This window comes from Chroicocephalus ridibundus, chromosome 3, assembly GCF_963924245.1.
Source record: "Chroicocephalus ridibundus chromosome 3, bChrRid1.1, whole genome shotgun sequence".
In the NCBI taxonomy this organism is placed as follows: domain Eukaryota; kingdom Metazoa; phylum Chordata; class Aves; order Charadriiformes; family Laridae; genus Chroicocephalus; species Chroicocephalus ridibundus.
The window spans coordinates 54,943,740-54,968,389 of NC_086286.1; the positions used below are offsets into that span (position 1 = coordinate 54,943,740).

A 24,650-nucleotide genomic window follows, 5' to 3' on the forward strand; every position below is an offset into this window, starting at 1 on the left:
AAAATTGGAGTAACAGAGGTCTTTTCCTTTTGCCAAGTGGTGGTTCCCTCCACATCTAAATTTGTTAATGTTCCATGGAAAAGTTAATTAGCTTTACATGCCAGCTCCTGAAAAACTGAATCCAAAGCAAAACCTGAGGTAATTTAAGAGCACTGAAGCAGGACTCCATAAAAAGCAATCAAAAGAAAATTCCCTTTACACAAGGCAGGCTTGTTCCACACACACATCTGTGGCAAAGCCACAGACATTCCCCTACCCTGGAGAAATTTTGATCCATATGTGAACTCTTTGGATCATTAGCTGAAATAAATCCCCATCCATGACAGTAAAATTGATGTACCGGTGCTTTTAATCTAGCCTATCATGAAATTTTTACATTTTTGGAAGTCTTCCTTTTGATCTACAGTCTGAGAATGATTCTATTACAGAGAGAGTGCTGTGGCGGTCAGTGAAATACTCTGGCTTGTTGTTTTCTGATGGCTTTCTATGCTCATGCGTAAATATCAAAGTATTAAGATGCAAGGGACTGGTTTCTGTTATTCACTACAGCTGTTGATGTGCCTGAGCAGGCTCAAATTACTGAGGAGTGCTATCAAGACAATGGTGTGACTTACCGTGGCACAGCTTCTTTCACTCTCACGGGAAAGAAATGTCAAGCCTGGAGCTCAATGTCACCGCACCGACACAATAAAACCGCAGACCAGTTCCCAAATGCGTACGTGTATTTCCCATTTCCATGTTTCACTGGGCAATGACTATTCACCAGCTCGTTTTGATTTGCGTCATCTTTTACATGACAGTGATTTTAAAACTGGGAAGGGGTTGTACTTGGTAAAAATAATCCCTTCTCTTTCTTCCTATTTTAATGCGGATATGTTTTCTATTAACCTCATATTGAAACAAACCATAGTTGTCAATATTATGCTTCAGACTAATTATTTGTGTGTTTCTACATTGCTTCTAAAGGAATTAAGAGTTTTCATAAATTTTCCATTATACTGAAATGAACTGTTTCTATACATGGGCTTATTCATGAGTCTTTGCTTTCTAGTCTGCAGTTCATCAGAGCTTTGAGGAAGGGATGGATTATTTTCTTATTCCTAACACTTACTATTTTTTTATTCTGAAATGCAAAAGATATTTCTTCTTAAAAGCTATTAATGTATTTGAAAAAGTAAAAATATTTATATCTGTAATATACATATATGCATTTACTTGTCTGGATTTGTAAACGGTATTCTACTATAAGTGTTAATCAGTGAATAGGTGTTTGGCATATTTAAATATTCTGCATATGTTTTCTTTATGCTGGAAAAAGGATTTCTGTTGCACACTGCACATGATGAATGATAAATGGTACCTCTGTAGCAGACCTGCTTTCTGAAACGTTCTTTCAAGTTCTCCTCAGAGCAGTGGCATGGATGGGAATATAATATGATTACATTTGTAGGGACCTGAGGCAGAATTATTGCAGAAACCCAGATGCTGATAGCCGCCCATGGTGCTACACCACCGACCCCAGTGTGAGATGGGAGTATTGTGACCTGAAGAGATGTGATGGCCACATACAAGTGACTTTACCAAAACCTCCTCAGACAACACAGGAATCAAATCCTGGTGAGAATACTTTCAACTTCCCCAGAAATGCTCGTAGCCAGTAAGCTGTTTTTAATGGAAAAGTCATCAAGAATTTAATGAGGATGAAATACAGAAAACTCTTCATAATTACAGAATTTAATGTAATACTGTATCCAGTCTCTTAATTTTCTGAACTTTCTTGTAGAATTTTATAGCAGGGTTTCTGTATTTGATTTTAGATTAATATTGCATCTTTTATCTACTACATCTGGCAATATTGGAAACGCAAGGAAACAGATGGCTAGTAGTCTCCACACTACTGTGGAGCAATGACTGCAAATATAGAGGTGATGGCATTTTGCTGGCAACTGTTCCGAAAAAGTCCTTTCCTGTGCCATGCATTCACATTTCCAGGGCCCCATTTCCCAACAGAGGACAACTGGCTTTTCAGCTCAAATGCAACTTTGTTATGCAGTAGATGGTTAGAGCGCTGCAGCTTTTATTTTTTTTCCCATGACATGTTCTTCTGGTTAGAAGGCTAATAATTTTGGCTAAGCACGTATTACTGCTTTTCACCTACTGTAAAATGTAATATTGGCCAGATATCAGTGTCTGTAAGGAAATGACTTTATGAGTGCGGGGTCTATGTGGTCCTGGCTTCCGGAGTCACGAGGGATCAACTGAATCGAAGCTCCTTTGATTTATGACTTTCATGATCATGAACAAAACATTTAAAATGCAAGGAAATTAAAATGTGATTGTTGGTCATAATTGACACTATGTTGTCCTTCTTTCCTTGTGTACATATTATGTAGGACGGGTAAGTCCTAGTCGTATTTCCTCAAATTTATTTCTGCTTCACCACCATCAAGTATGGACGTGGCCCAATAGCTCACAGCTAACAATCATTTCCTTTTCCTCTTTCTTCACAGATTGCATTCATGATAATGGTAAAGATTATCGTGGCACAGTGGCAAAAACTGCAAGGGGCAGGACTTGTCAAGAGTGGAGTTCCCAGAAACCTCATAGCCACGACTATTTCACTCCTGGGACTCATCCAGAAGCAGGCCTGGATAAAAACGTAAGCAGCTGTTCATTTAATACTTGCTGTCATTGAGCTTCACCCATCTTCTTCATGGTCCCCGAGCAAGCATTTCATGCCAAGTCCTTATATATCAATTTATTTTCCTCAGTTCAATCCAAGAACATGATCGTGCTAGTTCTTGTTGACATGCACAGTCTGTATTTCTGTGGCACACACAGATGCCCAGAAGCTCTGTTGAATGCTTCTGCAGCACAGCCAAGGGGCTTCAGATGGGCATTTGCTTCTCGTCACCACTGAGGATGGTCTGTGGGCAGCATCTCTGCCAGAAAGAGCACTTGGGGTCGTAGGTTTCAGTAGTAACAGTGATGGGTGAGTTGGCAAGGGATCCAATGTTCAGTGCAAGTTCCTTGAGATAATAGCTGATGGATTGCAGCCCCCATCTTCTACCGATTCCCCCTCTAGCCCTCCAACTTCTGATGCAGCCCACCATACAAGGATAAACATGAATCTGACCCATCCTGTAAGTCATTCTCCATCTCTGACCTTCATCCCCCTAGTCCTAACACAGCTACTCATCGCTAGTTCTCTAGACTTGTAACATCCCATATACAATACTTGCCTGATTTGTGACCAGTATAAAGAGCTTGTTTGATGTTGCCAGCTTGAACTATTTTTTCTCCAGGTATGTGATTTTAGAGCTTGCTTTAGCCAATCCTCTGATGGTATCACATACCCTGTATTGAATTCCAGCTCAGATTAGCGAAACTCCCTCCAAAGAGCTGCCTGCCATAGCTTTTTGGTTGTTGCATTTGGCAGGGACTCTTGAGGAAGAGAAGCAAATATTTTCTCCTTCTTCCTAAGACTTGGTGTGTATTTCAAAGTAGGGAAGGGAACTAGAAAAATATCTGGTAGCATGCAGTTGTGTAGATGTGTCTATGTTGAGTAGAGATCAGTCACTATGGCCAGTAAGAGCTAGAGAGTGATTCAGCTAACTAGGCACCCCCCATCAAGGTGAACACTCACCCCTGGCCCTGGGACTCATAGGTGTCACCAAGTTGTGCAAGAGCAGATTACACAACACTCACTTGTCCCGGGGTCATGCAACCAGAATGGATGTGAAAAGACCTCAGCACTGACCCTACTGCTCTTAGTAGCTGCCGTAACAACAGGAGTAGACAGTTTAGTGCTTCAGAAAACCCCATTCTAGGTCAAGAGCTCCTACTTTTTGAGAGCTCAGAGGTCCAAGCTTGCACTAGTGAAGCTTACTGGCTGAAGACAGTTTAAGAGGTTTAATTTTTATTATCTTTTTCTAAAATCATGGAGCAAACAGAAAAATGAAATAAATTTTGACGGAAGGAATTGGAAATCACTTATCAGTAAGGAAGTTAAAAAATATTTCCCGAGTTTAATTTGATTTTATTTTGAAACATGCATTGGTAGGATGTTTTGTCCCCTGTTTAATAGCTGGTGTCTTTATTGTTTGTTACAGTATTGCAGGAATCCTGATGGAGATGTGAATGGACCTTGGTGCTACACAACAGACCCAAGAAAAGCCTGGGAATACTGTGACATTCCCAAGTGCCGTAATTATTCCTTTAAAGACTAGTGTCTCCCTTTCCTGTAACCTTTTATGACAACTGGAGGACATTCAGTGATTGATCTCAAAGACTGATCTAAAACAGCGTGATAGCTTTAGATTGGAAATTAAGGCTGTGGGGAAGTGACGCTCAAAATCTGGGTCTGAAGTCTTAAGAATGGAGTTTATTCTTTGGAAGCCCCATACCCAGCACAGGACATACCTGGAGACCACTGAAGCTCATGGGGGTTTTTGCCATGTGTTTCAAAATAGGGCTGTTCCTGCAGAAATTTCCCCTGCTCCTGCCTGGTCACCTGGCAGAACAGTGTGTGTGTCCAGGCTGAACAGGGAATGCTCTTATCCCGGCAAAATTTTTGCACTCCGTGCTCATGTGGCTCTGGTTCTGTCCTGGAAGTAAAACAGATTTTCCCTCCTATGATATCGTGCCATATCATATACCTGGAAAGCGCATCTGGCCCTACATATTTAACTAAATGCCCTTGTCTCTGTTACTAGTAATCAAGGCATTCAGTACTCTGAACAAGGTGGTGCAACAAAGTGTACAGTGAAAAAGTTTTACAACATTTTGGTTTCCAGTCCTTTCATGTCCGTCAACAACAAAAGCTATTCCAGGAAGAGAGGTAGTTTCCATTCAAAAGAAGGGGGACTTTCTTCCTGTTCTATGCTTTCAGCTGTGAGCAGCAGAAAATGTGCTCTGATCAAAATCCCAAAATGGAGCAAACGAGAAAAGAAAGATGTTCTATAACATGCACATACTGTAACTGTAAAAATACTATTGCATTGAAAGTGTTGGGCTGGGACTCCTAGGGGGGAAAATGGCATTTTCAAATGGTTATTGTATCCATTTTGCAGATCCATTTTCATTTTAAATTTTTTTTGTTCAGTTGTTCAGCTAAAGAACAGAGAAAACATGGCTTTTGCCTCTGATGTCATTAGTTAGTTCCTTTTGCTGACAACAAATTCTAAATTCTGTGTTGATAAGAGTCAGTTTCCTATGGCTAAATAAGACCTATCCTTTTTTAATAACTCAGAAACATGTGAAGTACCAAAAGATCCTGAGATGACAGTGGACAAAATTTTGTTCCACAGAGACGGTGATTGAATTTCACATGCTGCACCACCAAGATTAGTTTGAAAACAGATGCCAGTGCAGCTTTTGCGTTGCTGGCGTCTGTAAAAGTACATTTAAAGATGTTGGGAGAATTTTTTTTTTTCTTTCTCTCTGTCTCCTTCTCCTTCCCATTGTGTTTTTTTCTATCTGACTGGAGATCTTCTCATGTGTAATTTGCTGACCACTGAGAAGTGTATGTGAAAAAAAATTGCCGGCCATTTTTAAGTGTTCCAGATGAAGGTAACTTAACAAAATATAGGTGATGCATGGTATATAATTGCCTGCAAAGAATCAAAAGCTGAAGTGATTAATGTATCAGGTTCACCTTCTAGTTTTCTGAGTGGATAGTGAATGTATAGCAAATATGATAAAGTTCCTTATAGTGACTTTTTTTTTCTTATTTTGTAGCTCCTGCTCAGTATGAGTGTGGAAAATCCAAGTTCAGACCAAAGTTGTGTGCTCAAAGGATTGTTGCTGGGTGTATTTCGCATCCACACTCCTGGCCCTGGCAAATCAGTCTCCGGACAAGGTATGGCTGTTCCCCATTGCAAGCCTCTCACAGGATGCTACAGCATGTGGTTGCAGCGTTCTAAACTTGATTTTAATTTAGAAATAGCTCAAGGCTGTGCATTATGTGTGCTAGTCTTAAAGAAGGTCATTTAGACAATCAAGAACGCTCTGTTTTGTCATAAATACCTATAGAAATGATACAACCACTAATTTCAAAAACACTTTCACTAAAAGGCAGAATGACTTTAAGTCTGTCACTATATTCTACGGTAGAATCAGTATCTTATGAGTAGACGCAATAGTTTGAAGTATGGCTAGTACAGATGTTGATTGGCCCTTCCATATGAGTGCTTGATCCTACTGGCAAAGTTATTAGCAAAAATAGGAATCAGGGCCAGTTGCAGAGCTTTTTGACTGTGATCAGAGCTAGATAAAAGCCAGAATCTCTAAAATGGTATACATCACTGTACATAAGGTTTTCCAGTAATAGAAGCACTGGTTAAGAACAAAGATCTAGGCATTTTTACAAGGCCTTATAAAAATGTCCACACAACACTACCATCACGGTAAGAACTATTGTTCAAGGAAAGTAAAGTGTTACTTCTTAATGAAAATGTGATGTCTTTAGTTTGTAAAAGCATACATGTTAGAAAGATTACCTGATAAACCGCAGTAGAATTCGCTTCCCCACCTTAAACTGATGCCCTTTTCAAGCCTTTCTGCTCTATTACAGTTTTGGCCTGCATTTCTGTGGGGGAACTCTGATAGACCCTCAGTGGGTTCTTACTGCTGCTCACTGCCTAGAAAAGTAAGTATCTGTTATAGCCTGCACCAGCCTTTTCTTACACTAGATAGAAAATCAGAGAAGAAACAAAATAACCAACTTGAGCTGCCTCTCGACTCAGCTTGCTAACAGTTGAGAATTCAGTCAAATCTATTTACCATTCATTAAAGCAGAGTTTTGACGGAAGAAACAAAGAGTGACGGTGATATTTTTTGCCAAATTGATTTCATGTGCCTTAATAAGGGATTAAGAAATTATGTCAAAGCTGGCTTTATTTTTCTGGCTTTGGCAGAACAAGGTGCCCAATAAGATCATAAATGGTCTATGTCCCGAGTGTGTGTTCGTCAGCTCACCATGTGCAATCACTTCCAATAGGTCCTCACGGCCATCTGCCTATAAAGTATACCTTGGATTACACAAAGAAAGAGCATCAGAGCCATCAGTGCAAAAACGAGATGTTGAGAAATTGTTCAAGGAGCCACACAGGGCGGACATTGCTCTGCTAAAACTGAGCAGGTACATTTTCACCTGAAGCGTTCCTTCGTTCTGACAAGACAAGTTTGGTTCGTCTGTATTTTAAAATAATAGTGGTTGCTGGTGTTGCGGAAATGTGTTTTTCTATACATACTCTGTTCAATCAGCGATTTAAGACCCTCTCTTTCTTCCCTTTCTGCAGAAGGTCTGGTGGAAACCAAGGTGATTCAGCTGCAGGGCTTGAGAAAGGGAAAGGGCTGCCTTGGTAGGGGGGAGGAGGGGCTAGGGAAGGTGACCCAGGCTGGAAATGCGCTGGGTGACAGCTGCTGGGAGGTGAGGCAGTGGCAGCAAAATAGGAGGGGGTAACGCCTAGAGGAGCTTTCACTCTGGTTCTCTCCCTCTGCGCATCTACCTTGATAAGGTAATGAGGACTGAAAGCTGTAATATTAGTATGATGTCACCCCATACCGTTTCCATGCTGTGGTGGGGAGATTTCCTCTTCCAGCAGGTCGGTCCAGTGCGCGGGCAAACAGCATGCAAGTTTGATGTGATACCCAGTATGGCCCTTCTTTTATCTGTTTCCGTTCATCTGAAACTCTTGCCGAGGCACTGTGCAATCAAAAGGAAAACATCCATACAGCTGCCAGCAGATGTGAACATATAGTGCTTGTTCTTTGATTTCTGTGGCTGCAACGCAGGTCCAAAAGAGACACAGGGTGTCCCGGTTTCAGTTGAGATAATTTTCTTCCTAGTAGCTGTTATGTTTTGGATTTAGTATGAGAATGATGGTGATAATACATATTGGTTTAGTTGTTGCTAAGTGATGTTTACATCAGTCAAGGACTTTTTCGGCTTCCCATAGAAGCTGAGGGAGCACAGACAGAACAAACTGGCCAACGGAATATTCCGTGCCATAGACGTCATGCTCAGTATATATAAATGGGGGTTGGCCGGGGGGCAGGAATCTGCGATCACTGCTCATGATGGGCTGAGCAATCGATCATCAGGTAGTGAGAGCAATTGTATTGCATCACTGTATTTTGTACATTCTTTTATTATTATTATTACTACTACTACTACTACTACTACTACTGTTATTATTCTCTTCTATTACTGTTCTATTAAACTGTCTTTATCCCAGCCTGCAAGGTTTTTTTTTCCTTCTTTTTCTCTCTCTTCTTACTGTCCTGCTGGGGGGATGCAGGGGGAGTGAGTGAATGGCCGCATGGTCATAGCTGCCGGCTGGGGTCAAACCACAACACAGGGTCAGCACAATTAGTGTAGCTTCTTAATTGAACCTAGCTTTAGCTGCACCCAAAGGCAAGTCAGACTGACTTGGCTTCTGCTGTGTGCTAGGAGTACAGTTTGAGAGTGATTTATAAATAGTCAGACTGGATGCAGCCAGAGCAAGCTAACACCTATGTGTTAAATGCCACTAATTCATACTCCTAAGTAGCTTTGTAATTAGGTTTTGTTGGCTATGCGTTGGCTTAAGTCAAAGCATTTTCTTGTATTTATATTAGTAATTTTAGAATCAAAAGCCTCTGACTGTTCTCTATTTCAGATCTTTTCCTTTTGTGTATCACATTCTGAGGCTCTGATTAGAGCCTAAAACAAAAGCAGTTTTGCACATCAGAAAAACTCTTTACCTGAAGCTCAGGATTTCAAAGACAAAAGACTGACTGTATATAAAATCTTTTCAGAAACCCAAAGGTGGTATCAGGGATAAATGTGCTAATAATTGTTCCCGTATGAGTCTCTTGTTTGTTTCTTTCAGGCCAGCAATCATCAACAATCATGTAATCCCAGTTTGTTTGCCAAAAGAAAATGCTGTGTTAGGAGGAAGAGAGGAGTGCTATGTGACAGGCTGGGGGGATACAAGAGGTGAGAGAGTTTTAATACATCTGAAAGCTCTGTGTTTGGGGATTGGTATATACTCGTATCCAAAGTGTATTCTCTTTGTGCCAAAAACACCCCACACAAGCTTGCTTGTATACCTAGTTCATCAAAATTTAGCAGGTGCTGCCATTCTTTCCACTGTCTCCCTCTGATTTAGATTCACTCAGAGCCATGTAAACTGAACCCGCCTAAATCAATACTAAAAGAGTAGAATCAGACCTAAGGAGCTGCTAACTCTTACCTCTCAGTCCACTCTGCTTTTCCTCAAAGTGGGCTTTCATGCAGTCAGAAGGAACGGTTTTCTAGATATAGGCTATTTCTTAATCACATGAAAGTGGGTTCGCTCATTCTATTGAATGATTTTTTTCTCCCAACCAGCCTCATTCAGATCTCACACAAACATAAACATAACTCATTTTCAAAATCTCCCACTCTGTCTTGGTTGAGAAGGGCATCAGCACTTTCTCTGCCTCCTTGCTTCTGCCCATACTGACATTTTCAACTGTTTATTTCCTTTCTTCCACAGAGAAGAAAACTCAGATACAGAGAAATAAAATGGCTTGGGAATGACTCCCATGAGTATCAGAGGGTACTGGATCCATATGGGTATACTGTGGGTGTAGGAAGGTCAATCGTTGCAGCGTGGATTTTAGTGGGTGGCAGAGCATGATAAGTACCATGATAATGCTTACTGGGTTTGGTATCACTTCATATTATGCATAGAAAGTATATGCAAAGTGCATAAACACTATGCTTATTTTACTGCTTATCCATATCTCGATGTTTGTTTTGTGAAGATGTTCATTTACCTTTGTCATTTATTGTGGTTTTGTTTTTATTTGCAAAGGAACTGGTGGTGATGGATACTTAAAGGAAACTGGTTTCCCGGTCATCGAGAATAAAATATGCAACCGCCCTGAATTTTTAAATGGTAGAGTCAAAAAACACGAGCTCTGTGCCGGGAACATTCATGGTGGCACAGATAGCTGCCAGGTAAGAGTCTGTGAGCATCCGAGTTGGTTGTAAGCCCATTTAAATCAAATAGTGCTTTTCTTTCTGGGCTTTAGAGGCTCAGAATTAGCCCTGGGATGTTGCCACACCATGCGGCATACGAACTGAAAAATGCACATGGATTCTGCTCTTCCCTTGCTCCCTCGTCTGCTGCTAGGAAGTGGGGCAGCTAATTTTCCAGATAAGCCTGAACTTGAGAGCACATGGTAAAACATGGCTGCCTGAGCCAGGTGTATGGAAGCCGACTTAGAATGACTAACAGTCTGGTTTTTATTCCCAGACCACTTTGCTTGCCTTGGCTAGACTAGCTCCAATGTCCAACCTAGCTCAGTCAACAACCTGAGACATCTCAGTTAGCTGTTAAGGAACAATGTTGTGGAGCCTGCCATACAGGCATATCAAGGCCCAAAGGAACTGCTTATTTCCAAGTGTCAGTGCCTGTGAAAATCACACCAGGTGAGGCAAAATGCATGCTGGACTTCCCTTCTGCTGAAAAGGAAGAGTGTGGTTGGCCACAGCTCATCTCACATGTGTGGGGTGAAGGCTTTCTCCAGAAGCCTAGGTTTTGGAATTGAGTTCTTCAGTTTCTTTAATTAGAGGAAAGGGCTTAGGAAATCCTAATGTACTGAATCAAGATGGAAACTTTCCTCCCTGAAAAGATAGACAAGACTCTGTAAAGACGCATCAAAACAGCAGACTGCCTGCCCCAGCCAGCAGGTCAACACCATTGCCAGCACAGCACAGCTACCCTAGGCACGAGCACTGTGATGGGCAAGCAGGCCAGGGGTGTGCACTCATGTCTTAAAACACGTCTTGATGCATGCATTCACTTGGTCTTGGATCATCAAGTAACAACAGGAAGCTGTGAAGACCTCAGAGAAGAGGCTGAGGGAGAAAGCACAGTTAAGTTACTGAGGGCAGTCAGATTCCTTCTCACCAAATCCCCTTACTTCAAAAATAAATATAATACCTGGGTGATGAGAAGAGATGACTTTACAAAAGTGTTCAACAACATGCATAGAGAACTCTTCTCTGGCTAGAGCTCCACATATAACTTGTGTGGCCCTCACACACGAGAGATACTTCTGTTTCTGTGCCTCCTGTGAGTATGACACTCTCACACATGGGTCTGTCCATGAAAGAATCATCCTGCTCTCTCTCTGTTTAGGGGGACAGTGGAGGACCACTCGTCTGTCTGGACCAAGATAAATTTGTCCAACATGGAGTCACTTCTTGGGGCCTTGGCTGTGCCCAACCCATGAAACCTGGTGTTTACGTTCGAGTTTCCAATTATATTCCTTGGATTAAGACTATAATGGAAAACTACTGATCCTGGGTATGGACTGTCCTCTCCTGGAAAGCAGTATGCACGTTAGAATACAAGATTCCAAGTGCAATATTAAAGCTACAATCATTCATAAGAAAGTAAAATAAATATGATCATCTGTTTTAAATCGCTATAAATTAACAGTTAATGCCAAGAAACCCAACTGACGGTGTGTTACCCTCTTTCTATGTTCTACGGCTTGCTATGTTTGACAATAGACTTACCCACCTCTGAAATACATGTCAAAAATCCCAACATCAACTGTAACTGGACATCCGCATTTCAATCTTATATCAGGTTCTACAATGACTTTTTATTCTAAGGTTGACTTTCCCAAGATATTGTGCTTCCAGTGAATGAAGAAAGGAGAATACTTCTTATTTTCTATGAGTTGTCTGAGCCTTTTACCAATTTAATGATACAACCCGAAGAAGAATTTCCCTGTACATCTTATATGCACGTGAAGTTTTATCAGATATGTCCAATAGCATTAAATACACAGGATAGGGAAAAAAAAAAGCAAACACGTTTAGTTTGTATTTTCATATTTTTTATTGACATGGAAATTTGTGTGTCAGCAGAAGTACAAAGGTTGCATCAAAGATATAAAACAGTGAATAAAAAATAGCCTCACCCTAAAGTTAGTCTGTAGTGAAGACAGAGAAGTAACTGTCAATCATTACATCAAGTAATGACAATGCATTTAGTGTATGATAAAATGTTCTTGTCCGTAGTACCCACTTGTTTCACTACATAACTTTATCTCACTATATAACTGTTACAGGTACATTTTTCTTCTCTGAAAGAAAATGATGTACGCATGCCTGTGCTTATAGGAAGTGAAAGCTTAGACCTTTAGAAACGCTTTCCAGGGAAAGTTTGGCTCACGCTTGCCAAAGTCAAATACGTGCTAACTCTGAACCCCCACTTCCGTACTAGACCCCCTGCATATCAGCCAGGGAGCACCCCACAGGCGCCTGGGGACCCCGGCTCTGCATGGCATCCTTCCTGCATCCCCGGGGTGTGCTGAGTGCACTCCAAGTAACACCGCTGCTTACAGGGCAGGGATTTGTGTAGCCCACTTTCTGCAGTGCAGAGGTCCACCCCCAGGTATGCCAAGCTGCGTGTCATTTAATTTACATTGTCTTTTTATTTTTTGTATGCATGTACATACAAAAAGGATGGGTTGCATCTTAGGAGTTCTTTATTTTTGTCCCATAGACTTAAAGGGAGATGGAGCTATAAAAGTGAGTTAGGAGGCAGAATGATTTTTAAGGCTTCTATACACGGAGTCTGACTCTGGGAGAAGCCATGATCTCAGGGCATTGCCTTCCTGAGCAGGAACAGCTCTGATGAAGCATTCCCCACCCACCCCTCTGGTTCAGGGGATTCGCTGGGCACAAACACCCTTCTAAATATTTTCTGTATCTAATTATTTGAATCATTAAGTCAGCCAAGAAATCCACGCAGTACTTGCCGAGCACCAGAAATTCTGTGTTGCAGCTTGGTCTTTGTTTTGTAAAGCTCTTCAAATGTGAACTCTTGCAGGCATGGTTAATACCTGGCTTGTAGGCAGACAAACCCATCCCTGCTGTCCTTGCCAAACCCACCAGAAATGCCTAGGCACACCTGAGCAGCTACAGAAGTCCCACCTCATAACCTCTTAAGGCATCTAAATTGTGATCTTTTCCTTCTGCGCGAGTATCAATGGCAGTAAAAATTGCCACTTATCACTAACCACTCACACAGACTACGTGAAGTAACAAGGTAAATTTGGTGGCAGCACAGATTTGGACCAAATAGCACATTTACTGGTTTGTTGGTCTGGGGAATCTCTTTGCAGGCAGGAAGAACACAGCTCGTGGCTTTCTGTGGTCATGTTGGACATGTGTCTTTGGCAGCAGTAAGGGGATCCTTTGTCTGCTATGCACATCACATCTCTCACTGAGCCTCTGAACTCTAACACTGAAGCATAACACAAGCAAGACAACTAAAGCTGGCAGTGGTTTTTCCCTCCCAAAGAGGTGCTTCTCAGTGAGGTGCGTCGTGACAGCCCTTTTAGTGTGAACCCGTGCAATTCAGGAGAACTCTGCACTGCCATCTGAGAAGTTTGTAGGACTTTCCTTTAAGGCTCAATGTATTAAGTGGTTTGAGGCACATAAGAATTTACAATAACTCTTTCTAAACAAGCCACCAGTACAATGGTCTGCATGACCCCAGCGGGTGACCCCTGGGGTCCTCCCTTGCTGAAGTTCTCCCTCTGTTTCCACCACCTCATCTCTCCTCATTCACCCACAACAGGGTAACCCCACAGCCACCAAACCGCTGGTCATGCAACAGGTTACTGCCCAGTCCACAACCTTCATGAGGCAACCCAAAGTCCCACAGAGACAGGAGGATTTCCCATCTTACAAAATCCCCTTATTATAGGTAAAAGTTAGCGCAGGAGCCAAATACAAGGTCTACACAAAGTTGTTAAGTACTATCGTATTAGAAGTAGAACACATACACAGGCTTTTTCCTGCTGTCCTTTACACAATGAATTTTTAGAAAATAAATACATCCAAACTTCTGACGCTGCTCCTAGCCATTTTACATAGTGAAATATTTCACTTATATTCTCTTCAGAGCAATATTTGATGCTACGCAAAACAAAGAACAGTCTGAAAGGCCAGACACAAGTTTTCATGTCTCTCACTTCTCAACACATTTTTGTTGTCCACAAGCAGCAGCTGGCAAATAATACTGACATTTCTTTGGCAAGCCGTAGCTTTAAATAATATCCACAGTCCTTCTCAGACTACTGTAGCGTTTAAGAAACTGATTTTAAAAATTTAAAATTCCCAAAGAAGAAACATGAAAAAGAAGAGGGAGGCTCAGTTCATACGGCATCGCATCTGATCACCTCACCCTGGCTCTCCGAGGGCCGTGCCTCCAGCGGGGGCTGGCTGGGTGCGAGGAAGGCAGGGCTGAGCTCTGCGGCCAGGCGCCCGTGCTCCCACCCTGCGGTGAGACACGGCACCCGGCCAGCGCAAGCCCACAGCTTCCAGTTCAGGGCTGGTCTCTGCCAGCCAGTCCCAGGGAGTTAATAGCTATCCGCAGAAGACTTGTGTTGGTGTAGGAGGAGTTTTCTCCCTGCAGCAGTAGCTCCAGTTTGAGGTTGTCTTCTAGATATCGCCAATTAGCCAGATGATATATTATGAGATGCTCATTTAGTTTCATATATTTCCATCACTACTGATTTCTGCTGTGCATCCCATTGACCTTTAACTATGCCTCAGAGGAAGTTAGAAATAGCCTTAAATGACAGCCCTTTATCGCTAACTGCTCAAAGCATGCAAACATTAGACTGAGATTACTAGTAAAGGTCCTGTTTTCCTCCAACAGGGTTGGTGCTATGGGCAGGGCACTTGCTGGGAAAAGGCCGGGAGAGACGGGAACTGTTGACATGCACAATATACTCCTCACCATAGGAAATCCCCCTGTGCAGGCACCTGCCTAAACGTGCTTTTAAGGCGGTGAGACTGGAGCTGTAGTCATTCAGCTGCGCTTACAGTAATGTTAGCACCACTCATGAAGGTACGAACCTCCAAAACTCAGTCCTATATTTGCTTATGCCAAATATGTTGTTTTCTGAGCTTATGAGACCATTACAAGAGCCCATCAGCTTTCTCTTTTTTAATTTTCTGTTGGTAACTATACTATTTGAACACCACCACACCTTCTCATGTCCTTCACTATAAGGAGTGTATTGTTTACTTGTCAGTGGCCAGGACCCAATGCTTGATGAAGGTCATACAGCTGAAAGAGAAGGCAGGTTGTCCCTGCTATCTGCTTGCAGAGCTACAGATTCAAGTTATTCTGCTACATGTCAGCGTGAAACAGCCAGGACCAGTTAACACTTCTGTCCATAACCAAAGCTCTTGTACCACTCCTGCTCATCTTCCCAAGACAGCTTAACATTCCTGTTAACAACCCAAATAATTTGTCCCCAAGAAAGAAAGATGACTAAAAATAATAATGGATAGAAGACAGAAATTGGGGGTCATCTTGGCAGTGGCCAGGGAGAGTGAATTTTGTTTGTAGCCATGGACAAAGAGCATGTTTTAGAAGGGAAATGATCATCTCTTGAAAGAGAGGGTTGCAAAAGCACCCGACAGGGGAGAGCAGATAGAAGCTCTTCCCTTGGGAGACACAGGGGACAGGAGAATGGGGTGGCACGTGAACCCCAGCTGGGTCTGGGGGGAGGCACTGATGTGCAGCAGAACGACCTGACCTACAAAACTAATGCCCTGTGTGGGATGTGACACCTACATAAAGCCCTGGGAAGGAGAGGAAGAGGACTGCTGCCACATTTCAGAAAGCCCTTGAACAAGTAGGGAAGCAGGGCTTTTGTGGCAGAGGCTCGCTGGGGGAGAGGAGCAGACCAGGGTGAGGGTCTCCTGATGCATGCCTCTCATTCCCATCCCTCCAGACCAGAGAAAGTACTGCTCTGATCAGCATCCTCCTTCCTGAGACATCAGATATTCTGTTTGTCCAGATTCTCCAGGGGCAAAGGAGAACAGGTTGAAATACTCATCCTCTCTTCCCCAAAGTCATCCAAATCTTAAACAAGAAGTACCGTTTCCAAGTCTCCACATCCAAAGGTATACGCTAACAGTAGAAATAAACGAATGTCTCAAATGTATAAAGAAATAAATAAGAGCTCACTGAGCTGGATAATGCATCTTTTTTTAAGCTGTTCTGTTCTCTACCAAGAACCACAGAGTCCTCCCTTCCTGCAAACATCATACTCAGAAAAAATGAATTTATTCCATATTTATAGAAAAATACACTCCTTGTTTTAAACGTCCTGATGCCTAGAAGAGGAACATGGAGCTCAATCCATACTCTGCAGCAAATTTTGAAGTAGTGGCAGGTGGCAGAACAAATTCCCACTATGGGAACACAGTTCTTTGCTCAGTGCCATCCTTCGAAGGTCAAATATAAGAGTTGGTGTCCTGGTGTTTCTGTTTCTTGCCACATTTACCAAAATGACTGAAAAAACAGATGGGGAGAGGGGTATAAGGATGAAAGAAACAAGAAAAGATGTACTCCAACTTGTAGTCCAAGCTGCAGTACTGAAACATTTACTTTCTGCATAGAAAAATCTCCTCTTTCTTTAATTCGTACACTGAAGCAGGAAAAAGTTGCTGATGTAATATCCAAAGCCTCTGTTTGAAACATTAATGTATAGCACTAGCTCCTCAAGAAATTTACTGCCAAGCAAGCCAAGGTGTAAATGTTTCCTGCGCGCCTGCAGTGCAGTGAAGAGTCTGGCTTGCCCTGTGCCAGAAGTGGGAAAGCTGTGCCTGTAACACTTCAGCTATAAACTCATCCTGTACGTGACTTTTCAGTGACTTCACAAATCGTGGGACTGATACCATGATCAAGGGCCCTCCCTCACAGGGTGCTTTGATTGAGATAATGGCTGGTTTTCTTGAGCAGAGAGTTGCAGGTTATACTTTGCAGCATCTCTCTTGCACGCCATTACTTTCTGTTTCTAGAGGTTCACAAGACAACTTTGTGTCTCTATGAGAAAAATATGGTTTCTATCCCCATGGGGTTTTTTTAACAACCCGCCTTAGTGATACTGAGAGGTTCACATTTCTACTGAGGAAAGTAGCACCTGCTCATAACATCAACCTAACTAGGGAATTTGACACTTGGAAAACATCAATAATTTATGACAGCTGACAAGGTTGGAGGAGAACATCCTCAGGAAACCTCATCCAAATAAATGTAAGAATATACATATCATACCTCGAAAGCTGCTCCACATCTTCCACTGTTTCTGGTAAGGAGATTCCCTTTGTCTCTGGTAAAAGGAATACTAGAAGCCCGCAGACAACTGCGAGAATACCTATAATGGACATTGAAGAAACACAAAAACTATAAGAAAATTGTTACTTTTCTTATTTTTGAGGTCTTTCCACTGAGGAAAGTTTATTCAGATTAAGGTTAAAGTGAGGTTTTTAAAGTGCAACCACTATTTCTGATCAAACACCTTCGTGATACATTAATTCAACTTATTGCAAAAAACCTTGAGGGCTAGGGGTTCATTTGCAGGCTGAATTGACCCAAAAGGGAGATCTTAGGAGTTAAAAACATGAAATAAGTGCACATGGGCAAGCGCATACAAACTGCACTGGAACCAGGATGGTATTTCTCACATACGACAGATCTGCCTTTATTCAAGGACCTCTGTCACATAGTTTCTTGAGACCATTGAGATTCTCCTGAAACACTCCCTTCATGTATCCATGGCCAAAGTACATTATGTGATTCAGAATAAAAATTCATTCTTGGGAAAGGGCGTTCAGATAGAGAGCTAATCTGAAATAATTCATCAATAATGGTTACTTTTGAATAATTTCCTGCGCAGATGTAATTTAAAGAATGTAATAAGTAAAAAATAGAAGGGCTATAGCAAGAAGTAAAATCCCTGACTGTTGCATGGTCCTCTCTGTTCCTCTCTGATTCTGTAGCTGTTTACTCAATTCAGCATCAGCAGAATTTCAGAATTAGATAATGTGATCAGTACTTCCATATAAGTCTGTTCTTGCAATGATGGTCGTCATTTAAAATGTCTCTTGTCTTTCCATTTTTGTTTTCAAGCTAATATTTTAATTAGCACCAGTTTCCATTCTTATTCTATCCTATCCCCTCTGCTTTTTTTCCCAGTCACATGTATCTCCCGGAAGTCTGGTTTAGACACAGACTCCCGCTTCCTTGTTAGAAACAACTAATATTTTCCCACAGAATTAATCCTCAGGGCTCATTTTTTCCAAAATGCAACTGAGGAAAAAGGTTTGACGGGAATAGGTAGTTATGGTTTATACAACAACCATAGTCATAATTGTATAAAACAAAAATCCCAAACCAAATATTTTTTAAAGGACATTAGCCTCTACTGTTGGGAGATTAAGCTTATTTGTCTGCAATTACAGAACTTAGCTGTAAGGTTTCTCACTCTTAAAGCACCCCACATAGTTTCTTTTATGTTCCTTCAGCCAAGTCACCCAAGCAGACCTGAACTCTTCCATAACATGCCATGAAATCACACACATTTCACCCATTTGCTGTTCATCCTCTTGCTCTAGGAATGAAGGTTGAGAGGGGCTGGTTTGAGGGGGAGATGAGGCCACACACTACACTTTTGCCCCAAAATAAAAGCTCTGTTAGGCGGAGGATATTTAAACCAAAAGTACATTTTAAATCAAATCTTACTGAAAATAATTAGAGGTAGCTCCAACCAAACGGCTGCTAATCGGAAAAGTAGGAATGGGGCTATGATCCCACCTAGGTCACACAAACTCGAGCACAGGGAAACACCAAAGTTTCTGCAAAAGAAAAATAGTGCCAGATATTTGAAAAGTGCTACCAAACAAATGAACCAACAGTTTAAGGAGCAGAATGTAGACTTAGCTCCAAAATTAAGTTAGAACACTCTGGAGAAAACCAAGTTTTATTAAAAAGTGGTGAAACAGGGAATAGGGAAAAGCAGAGGGAAAAGTTGAAAGATTCCTGTGAGCTTTCGACATACCTCAGTGTTGTAGGGTACAGTTCAGTGTTCACAAGATAGACGATTTCAAAAGCCATCGTGATGCCCAGTCTTCCCAGCGTGGCGACTGTCGTTTTGAGCCATGGGATATCTGTTCAGTCAAAAAGAAACCCAAGTGAAGCATGCTTTGCTGCACCAGCAGCACGTTTCTGAGAGCCCCAGGCCCTGGCAGCAGAAGCTACGTCACAGAAACACTGGATCAAATCAGACTGAAAGGCCACTGCTGTACACATCAATCTATACTGGCATTTATTGCTTTCCAGCACCGTGTGAGGCCGCTTTCAAGAATCAGAAATCACTTCCAATCAATTGATTTAAGATTCTGATGGGGCATAACAGCATGCGTGGGTGAATGAATGTTAGAAGCCTCCATGACTATGTCCAACTTGTGCTCTGAAAGAAGCGTCACCTCCCAAAGCCTTCCAACCACAAAGAAGCTGCTTCTAAAGGTGCATCTGCAGCAACAGTAAAATAATTTTCCCTAGAATAGGCCAACTACATAATTTGTCTAGCCATTGCACGCTAGACACGTTCCTAATAATGCTGCTCCTGGCCACCCTCCCCTTTCCCTTCCTTGATGCTTGTCTTTGTACCTGGCCCGGCTGGCCCAGGGGCCCTAGGTTGCCTCAGTGGCTCTGCCCAGCTCTCCCAGCTCTGCTCCAGCTCTAGTGCCCAGCCACTGCCCTATATATGTCAGCGGGGAGCACTTATACATTGGCAGGGTGTGCGATGGTAACATCCGTACTGCAGGGCAGAGCCATCCCATCTCACCGTGTGCGACCCCTCATCTGACTGCCCTCTCTGGAGAGCTGGTGGCCTCCGGAGGAGCGTCACAAGAAATGCAAAAAGCACTTCTGCAATGCTCTTGGGAGAGGATGGTCGCCTGTGTAGTCTAACCGTGACCAGGCAGACAGGGAGGCGAGTGAAACAACAAGCCTGAACCTTGCACAAAGGGGAGCTCTGCCGCTGGAGAGGGCTCTGGCAGTGATTGTGTTTTCTCAAAACTTCAGCAGGAAGAACAAGAAAACATTTCAGCTTGCTCTGAACCCAAAAATTAGATGCTTGGGGCTCTTTCCTTTCCAAAACAACCAAACAAATCCCCATCAAATTTCATCCCATGTTGCAAGATGCTGCCTTTGCCCTGAAAAGTTCTGTTTTCAAACACTTGTAAGAAAAGCAAAGGCTGGAAAGAACAAAATAAATCCACATTGCCTCCCTGACACCCCTTCAGTCCATCAGACCCCTGAGGTGAGGGTGACGTCTGTGTGCCTCCTCCCTCTGCGCGGGGACTCGAACTGTGTGAGCACCCCAGCCTGACTGAGAGCTCGCAAGCTGCTGCTGCATCTTGTCCCATCTGTATAAACAGACCTTTCTTGAAAGTAGGACTTGGACCTCAGGTCTGTGTGGTTTGTGAGTATATAATCCCTAGGCTGTCCTCTCCTCACCTGGGCAAGGTCCCCTCGGCAGTTCACCACTACTGAGAGCAGGCTGGTGGTAACACCCTGCTGGTCCCAGGCCACCGCTTTCTCCCCTCTCTCCAGCCATACCAGCCCCACATGATGCTCCTCCTCTAACTCCAGACCTGCTATACCGTGCTCAGCATATGGCGTGGCCCAAAATACATGAAGGTGCTAGAGGCATTCCTTGACATGCGATGGGTCTTCTGAGAGGCACACAGCAGTGGGGACCTGGGGAAAATCTGCCAGGACAGCAGAATTAGCCCTCACAGGCTTCAGTGGTCAAACCAATGAATTCAAATGAGTGACAACAACCCAGAGCATGGCCACACAGCCACCAGTGCCTGCACCAGTAACAGACTGTTGATCTTCCCTCTCCATTTCCCTCTCCTGTTCTTTCTGCTTCTAGTAAAGCAGTGAAGCACCTCAAGCGTATGGTATTAATTTAAAGTACTTTTGAAGGAATCCCATTAAAGGGAGCTTAACTGAGATGGAGGTGAACCAACACACCTCTTTGAAGGATTTCATTTTGCACTCACCACAAACCTGACTGTTTTCATGGGTATGTCGTACTCTTGAAGTGGCTGCTTATGGCTCTCCTCTAGGAGAACAATTGCCCCATGGTATAACACTGGGAACTAAAACCTTTAAGGCTGGCCAGGACTGTCCCTTACTTTGACAGGAACATCCCGTGTCAGGAATAGGCCTCTCTAATGCCTGTTCAGCTGCTGATCCCCAGCTACACTAAGGCAAAGCATGCTGATGTGGTAACACTCACTTCAGAGCACCTCCAAATGTTTCCCTGGGGATAAAAAAAAATACACAGGAGGGTAAACAATTTAAGGAAAAGATAGGAGTGCTGGGAAGCCTATGTGCAATACCAGACCTTTTAGTTGTCCTTGAAACTAGATAAGAATGACTTAATAAAAAGCCATACCTTTCCTCCAACCCCTTAACATTGTCCAAACCCCTGTGAGGGTGAGGGCAGGGCAGCAATCTCTATGTTGTCTGCCACAGCCCCCACATCATGTTGTGGCTTGCATCCTTTTATTTGCAAATGAGAAGACCACCAACCTGCCTCAGCTAAACCACCTATTTCTTACATCATTGTCTTCCATGTCAGGGAATGTATTTCCCCTTTATGTTTGTATACTCTTCCCTTGCATTTGCCTTCAAAAACAGTACAGGGCCTTTATACACATTTTTTCTAAGACTACACCCATTTGTTGCTCACCACCTATCAAAGATACAACTATCAGATGTCCCAGAGCAATCTATAAGCAATCTATACTGTTCCATGACTGCAGTGCTGTGCTTGCATCACCATTTTTTTACTTTGGGCTACAGTTTTGTGTGTTCTGCTGTCCTTGCTTAAGTAGTGTCAGAGAAAGAGGTCATTGACCTAAAGAGCCTGGCATTAGGAAGGGAATTACCTTCTGGCAAGAAGGCAGTAATGAGGCATGCAATTCCTGCCACAATGTTGCCTATTCCAAAGGGAAGGCGCCGGCCAATGCGATCAATCGTCACTAAAATTAGGAGAGCAGCAGGTAGCTCCACAGCTCCTGAGATGAAGAAGTCTAGGTAGAGGTTTCCTCCGACAATTCCTAGGCGCATGACAAGCCCTTGGTAGACCAGGGCACTTGTGAACCTAAACAGGAAAGAGAAAAAAGGTTGAGAGGCAAACAAATGACTGCAAGCAGCTGGAAAGACCCTAAAAGTCACGAGGGATTTTTTCTTCAAAACCCCCAGCCCTGGTAACAAGCTGGGCTGACATGGGCACTCACCAGGCGTACATCAGGATGAGCGTGTTCCTCCTCATCTGGGGAGTCCTCACCAGGTCGAGAAAGGAGGGGTTGCTGACCTCCTCGTTGCTAATAGTGATCTGAGGAGAAACGTAAGCAGTAGAGTCAGCTGTCAAGGGTCGGGCAGGTGCTGGGGCAGAGTTTCTATGTAAACATGGTGCTCAGCAGTATTCCAGTCAAGCAAGCAAAGGTGCTGATGAGACATTTCGCTGCTTTTAGCACTCCAGAGCAGTGCACAGACATGGGAAATAGCTTATAACCAGACACGGCTGCGGTCTTTCCTTTGTGATGACCGTGCAAAAATCAGAATTAAAAAATCACTAATCTTGACTTGAGAGTGGAAAAATTATTTCCTCATTGTAAATTGAGAGACGTTGACCTGGAATTTCTTGGAAGGCAATAAGCAGTTGTTGTCACATCAGGGTCACTGGGAGCAGAGCTGCCTTCTGCCAGAGGCGACAGAGAGGAGGAGGCCGTGCCAAGAAGGGCAAAGCGATGGGCTGCGGGAAGCAGGGAGAGAGGGGATGAGCAGCAAGCAATGGGCTTGGGAACACAGCTGGTGGCACAGCTGGGCAGCAGGAAGAAAAGAGGAGAGAGAGAAAGAGCAGATCTGTGAAGGTGTTTGGGTGCTGCTATAAAACATTCAACTGGTGAAATTTAGAGGGTCTTAATATACACAAGCACTGTGCTGTGCGTTGCTTTTAACCTGGAAGAAATCCTGAAAAGTATGAATTAATGGTCCTCATACTGCCTACGAAGTATAGTAAATCTGTTCACAGCTTCCTCCAATACAGTCACAATAAGGCACTCAATTAAATCATTAGTTAGAAAGTTTAACAATAACAGAAAAGGGCAAGATTTCACATAGCCTGTTGGAGCTCCTTCCCATAGGCTATTCTGGAGCCAGAATATTAGCAGGGCCAAAAAGAGATTAGGCACATTGATGGAGGCTGTTTTCAACTGTCGCCAGCAGTTTTTAACTGTGATGTCCAAGCCAGGTGGCAGCCGTTTTGTTCGTATATTCATTTGGCTGGTGAGGGAGACGAGGAAGAGAAGGCAGAGGTGGTTTTAGGCAGGGACAAACCGTGAGACCGCCCAAGAACTGGCAGCCGCGGTCAGGATTGCCATCAACTCTCAAAGCAGCTGTGGGAAACATGGGGTTAAACCTGCTGCACCCCTTTTAGGAGGATTTCAGGCAGCTTGGCCGCTTTGATTCTCAGTTATTGCACATCCCCCGCCCCGAGAGGAGGCCTAAGAGAGCAGAGAGGAGTAAATCCCTCTCTCGACCACAGCACCCGCTGCCCATGTGAGTGCAGGAGCCCAAGATAACGATCCGGGCCGGTGGGGAGACATGCATGAAAGGATGGAGAAGCAGGTGGGAACATCCAGATCCATGAAGAGAACATGGGTAAAGCCAAAGGCATTGCCCAAGGGTCTCATCAGCTCAGCCAGGGCTATGCCCAAAGCTTTCACCCTGTATTTGTTTTTCATATCATAAGGGAGCACAGATGTTTTTCAGTGAGATTTGTCTGGGTGTATTTACGCACGACTTTTTCATAAGCGAGTGGCACAAAAGTTTGTAGGTGGACAGAGAAACCCCACATTTGTTTGAACTCCTTTCTACTCCCTCTTGCTTTTCTTCTGTAACCAGAGCCAGAAGTTTTCTTCAAAGCTCTGCCACGTCTGCTGCGTGCCAGAGCCCTTTGTGGGGCAGGAGGAGGTTGCTGGGTTTCTACACTGCGCTTGGACTCTCTCATATTGTGGTTATAAAGCTGCCATGGCTGTGTTTATAAGAGCAGGCTGCCAGCCACCAGTTGTGACTTTGTGCAAATAAGGTTTTAGTTTTCCAAAGGACTAAAGATAAATTCAACATGGCTGCTGCCATATATTTTTATGTCTTAATAAAGTCATAATAACCCCAAGCATGACTGAGCATTTTTTTTATGGATGAAAAGAAGAAAAATCACTGTAGAAAGTCATCTCTTTGTAGGGAAAAAAAATCCTCTTTTTGTTCTTTGAAGTCAAGGAGAGCTTTGCTATTCACATCAGTGCAGTCAGGAATTCAATGACAGCTCCTGTGTTTCAAAAGATAGACTATCTGAGAACTCTGGAGGACATTTTATAACCAACTTCCCTGGCATTTTTATGGCCCACCAAATTATATATCAGTTCATCTGCATAATTTTTAAAGATTTCTCATAACTTAGACCTATAATTCTTCACATGCTTAATTCTGCACAGGACAGTACATCCATGCATGTCTGTTACACATATGTATGTAAGTTAATTTATAATAGAAATATATATGTCTACGTATGTCTATATAGTAGAAATATATAGAGAGGGAGAGGGGTTGTTGATCCACAGCCCTCTCGAGAAGCAACTTTTACTCAGCTGTTTGCAGTCCATTCTGCTTTTGGACAGAGATCAAGAATGAAAAAATTATCTTTAA

At 43.0% G+C, this 24,650-nt stretch overlaps 2 protein-coding genes across 2 annotated transcripts in view; one reads left to right on the forward strand and one right to left on the reverse strand.

The window, feature by feature from the left end:
* The window catches only part of PLG (plasminogen), a 62,906-nt gene extending 51,407 nt beyond the window's left edge, over window positions 1-11,499 (forward strand). The window contains exons 29-38 of the mRNA XM_063329038.1: window positions 550-715; window positions 1,451-1,617; window positions 2,511-2,659; window positions 4,113-4,206; window positions 5,740-5,860; window positions 6,575-6,649; window positions 7,001-7,141; window positions 8,877-8,983; window positions 9,846-9,991; window positions 11,178-11,499. Coding sequence (XP_063185108.1) covers window positions 550-715; window positions 1,451-1,617; window positions 2,511-2,659; window positions 4,113-4,206; window positions 5,740-5,860; window positions 6,575-6,649; window positions 7,001-7,141; window positions 8,877-8,983; window positions 9,846-9,991; window positions 11,178-11,339 — 1,328 coding nt within the window. The 3' untranslated portion in view covers window positions 11,340-11,499. The remainder of the gene's footprint in view (window positions 1-549; window positions 716-1,450; window positions 1,618-2,510; window positions 2,660-4,112; window positions 4,207-5,739; window positions 5,861-6,574; window positions 6,650-7,000; window positions 7,142-8,876; window positions 8,984-9,845; window positions 9,992-11,177) is intronic.
* Window positions 11,500-11,650: 151 nt separating this feature from the next.
* The window catches only part of SLC22A3 (solute carrier family 22 member 3), a 36,063-nt gene continuing 23,063 nt past the window's right edge, over window positions 11,651-24,650 (reverse strand). The window contains exons 6-11 of the mRNA XM_063329208.1: window positions 22,181-22,278; window positions 21,830-22,044; window positions 18,922-19,030; window positions 18,606-18,718; window positions 17,139-17,238; window positions 11,651-16,373 (exon numbers count right to left, since the gene is read on the reverse strand). Coding sequence (XP_063185278.1) covers window positions 16,316-16,373; window positions 17,139-17,238; window positions 18,606-18,718; window positions 18,922-19,030; window positions 21,830-22,044; window positions 22,181-22,278 — 693 coding nt within the window. The 3' untranslated portion in view covers window positions 11,651-16,315. The remainder of the gene's footprint in view (window positions 16,374-17,138; window positions 17,239-18,605; window positions 18,719-18,921; window positions 19,031-21,829; window positions 22,045-22,180; window positions 22,279-24,650) is intronic.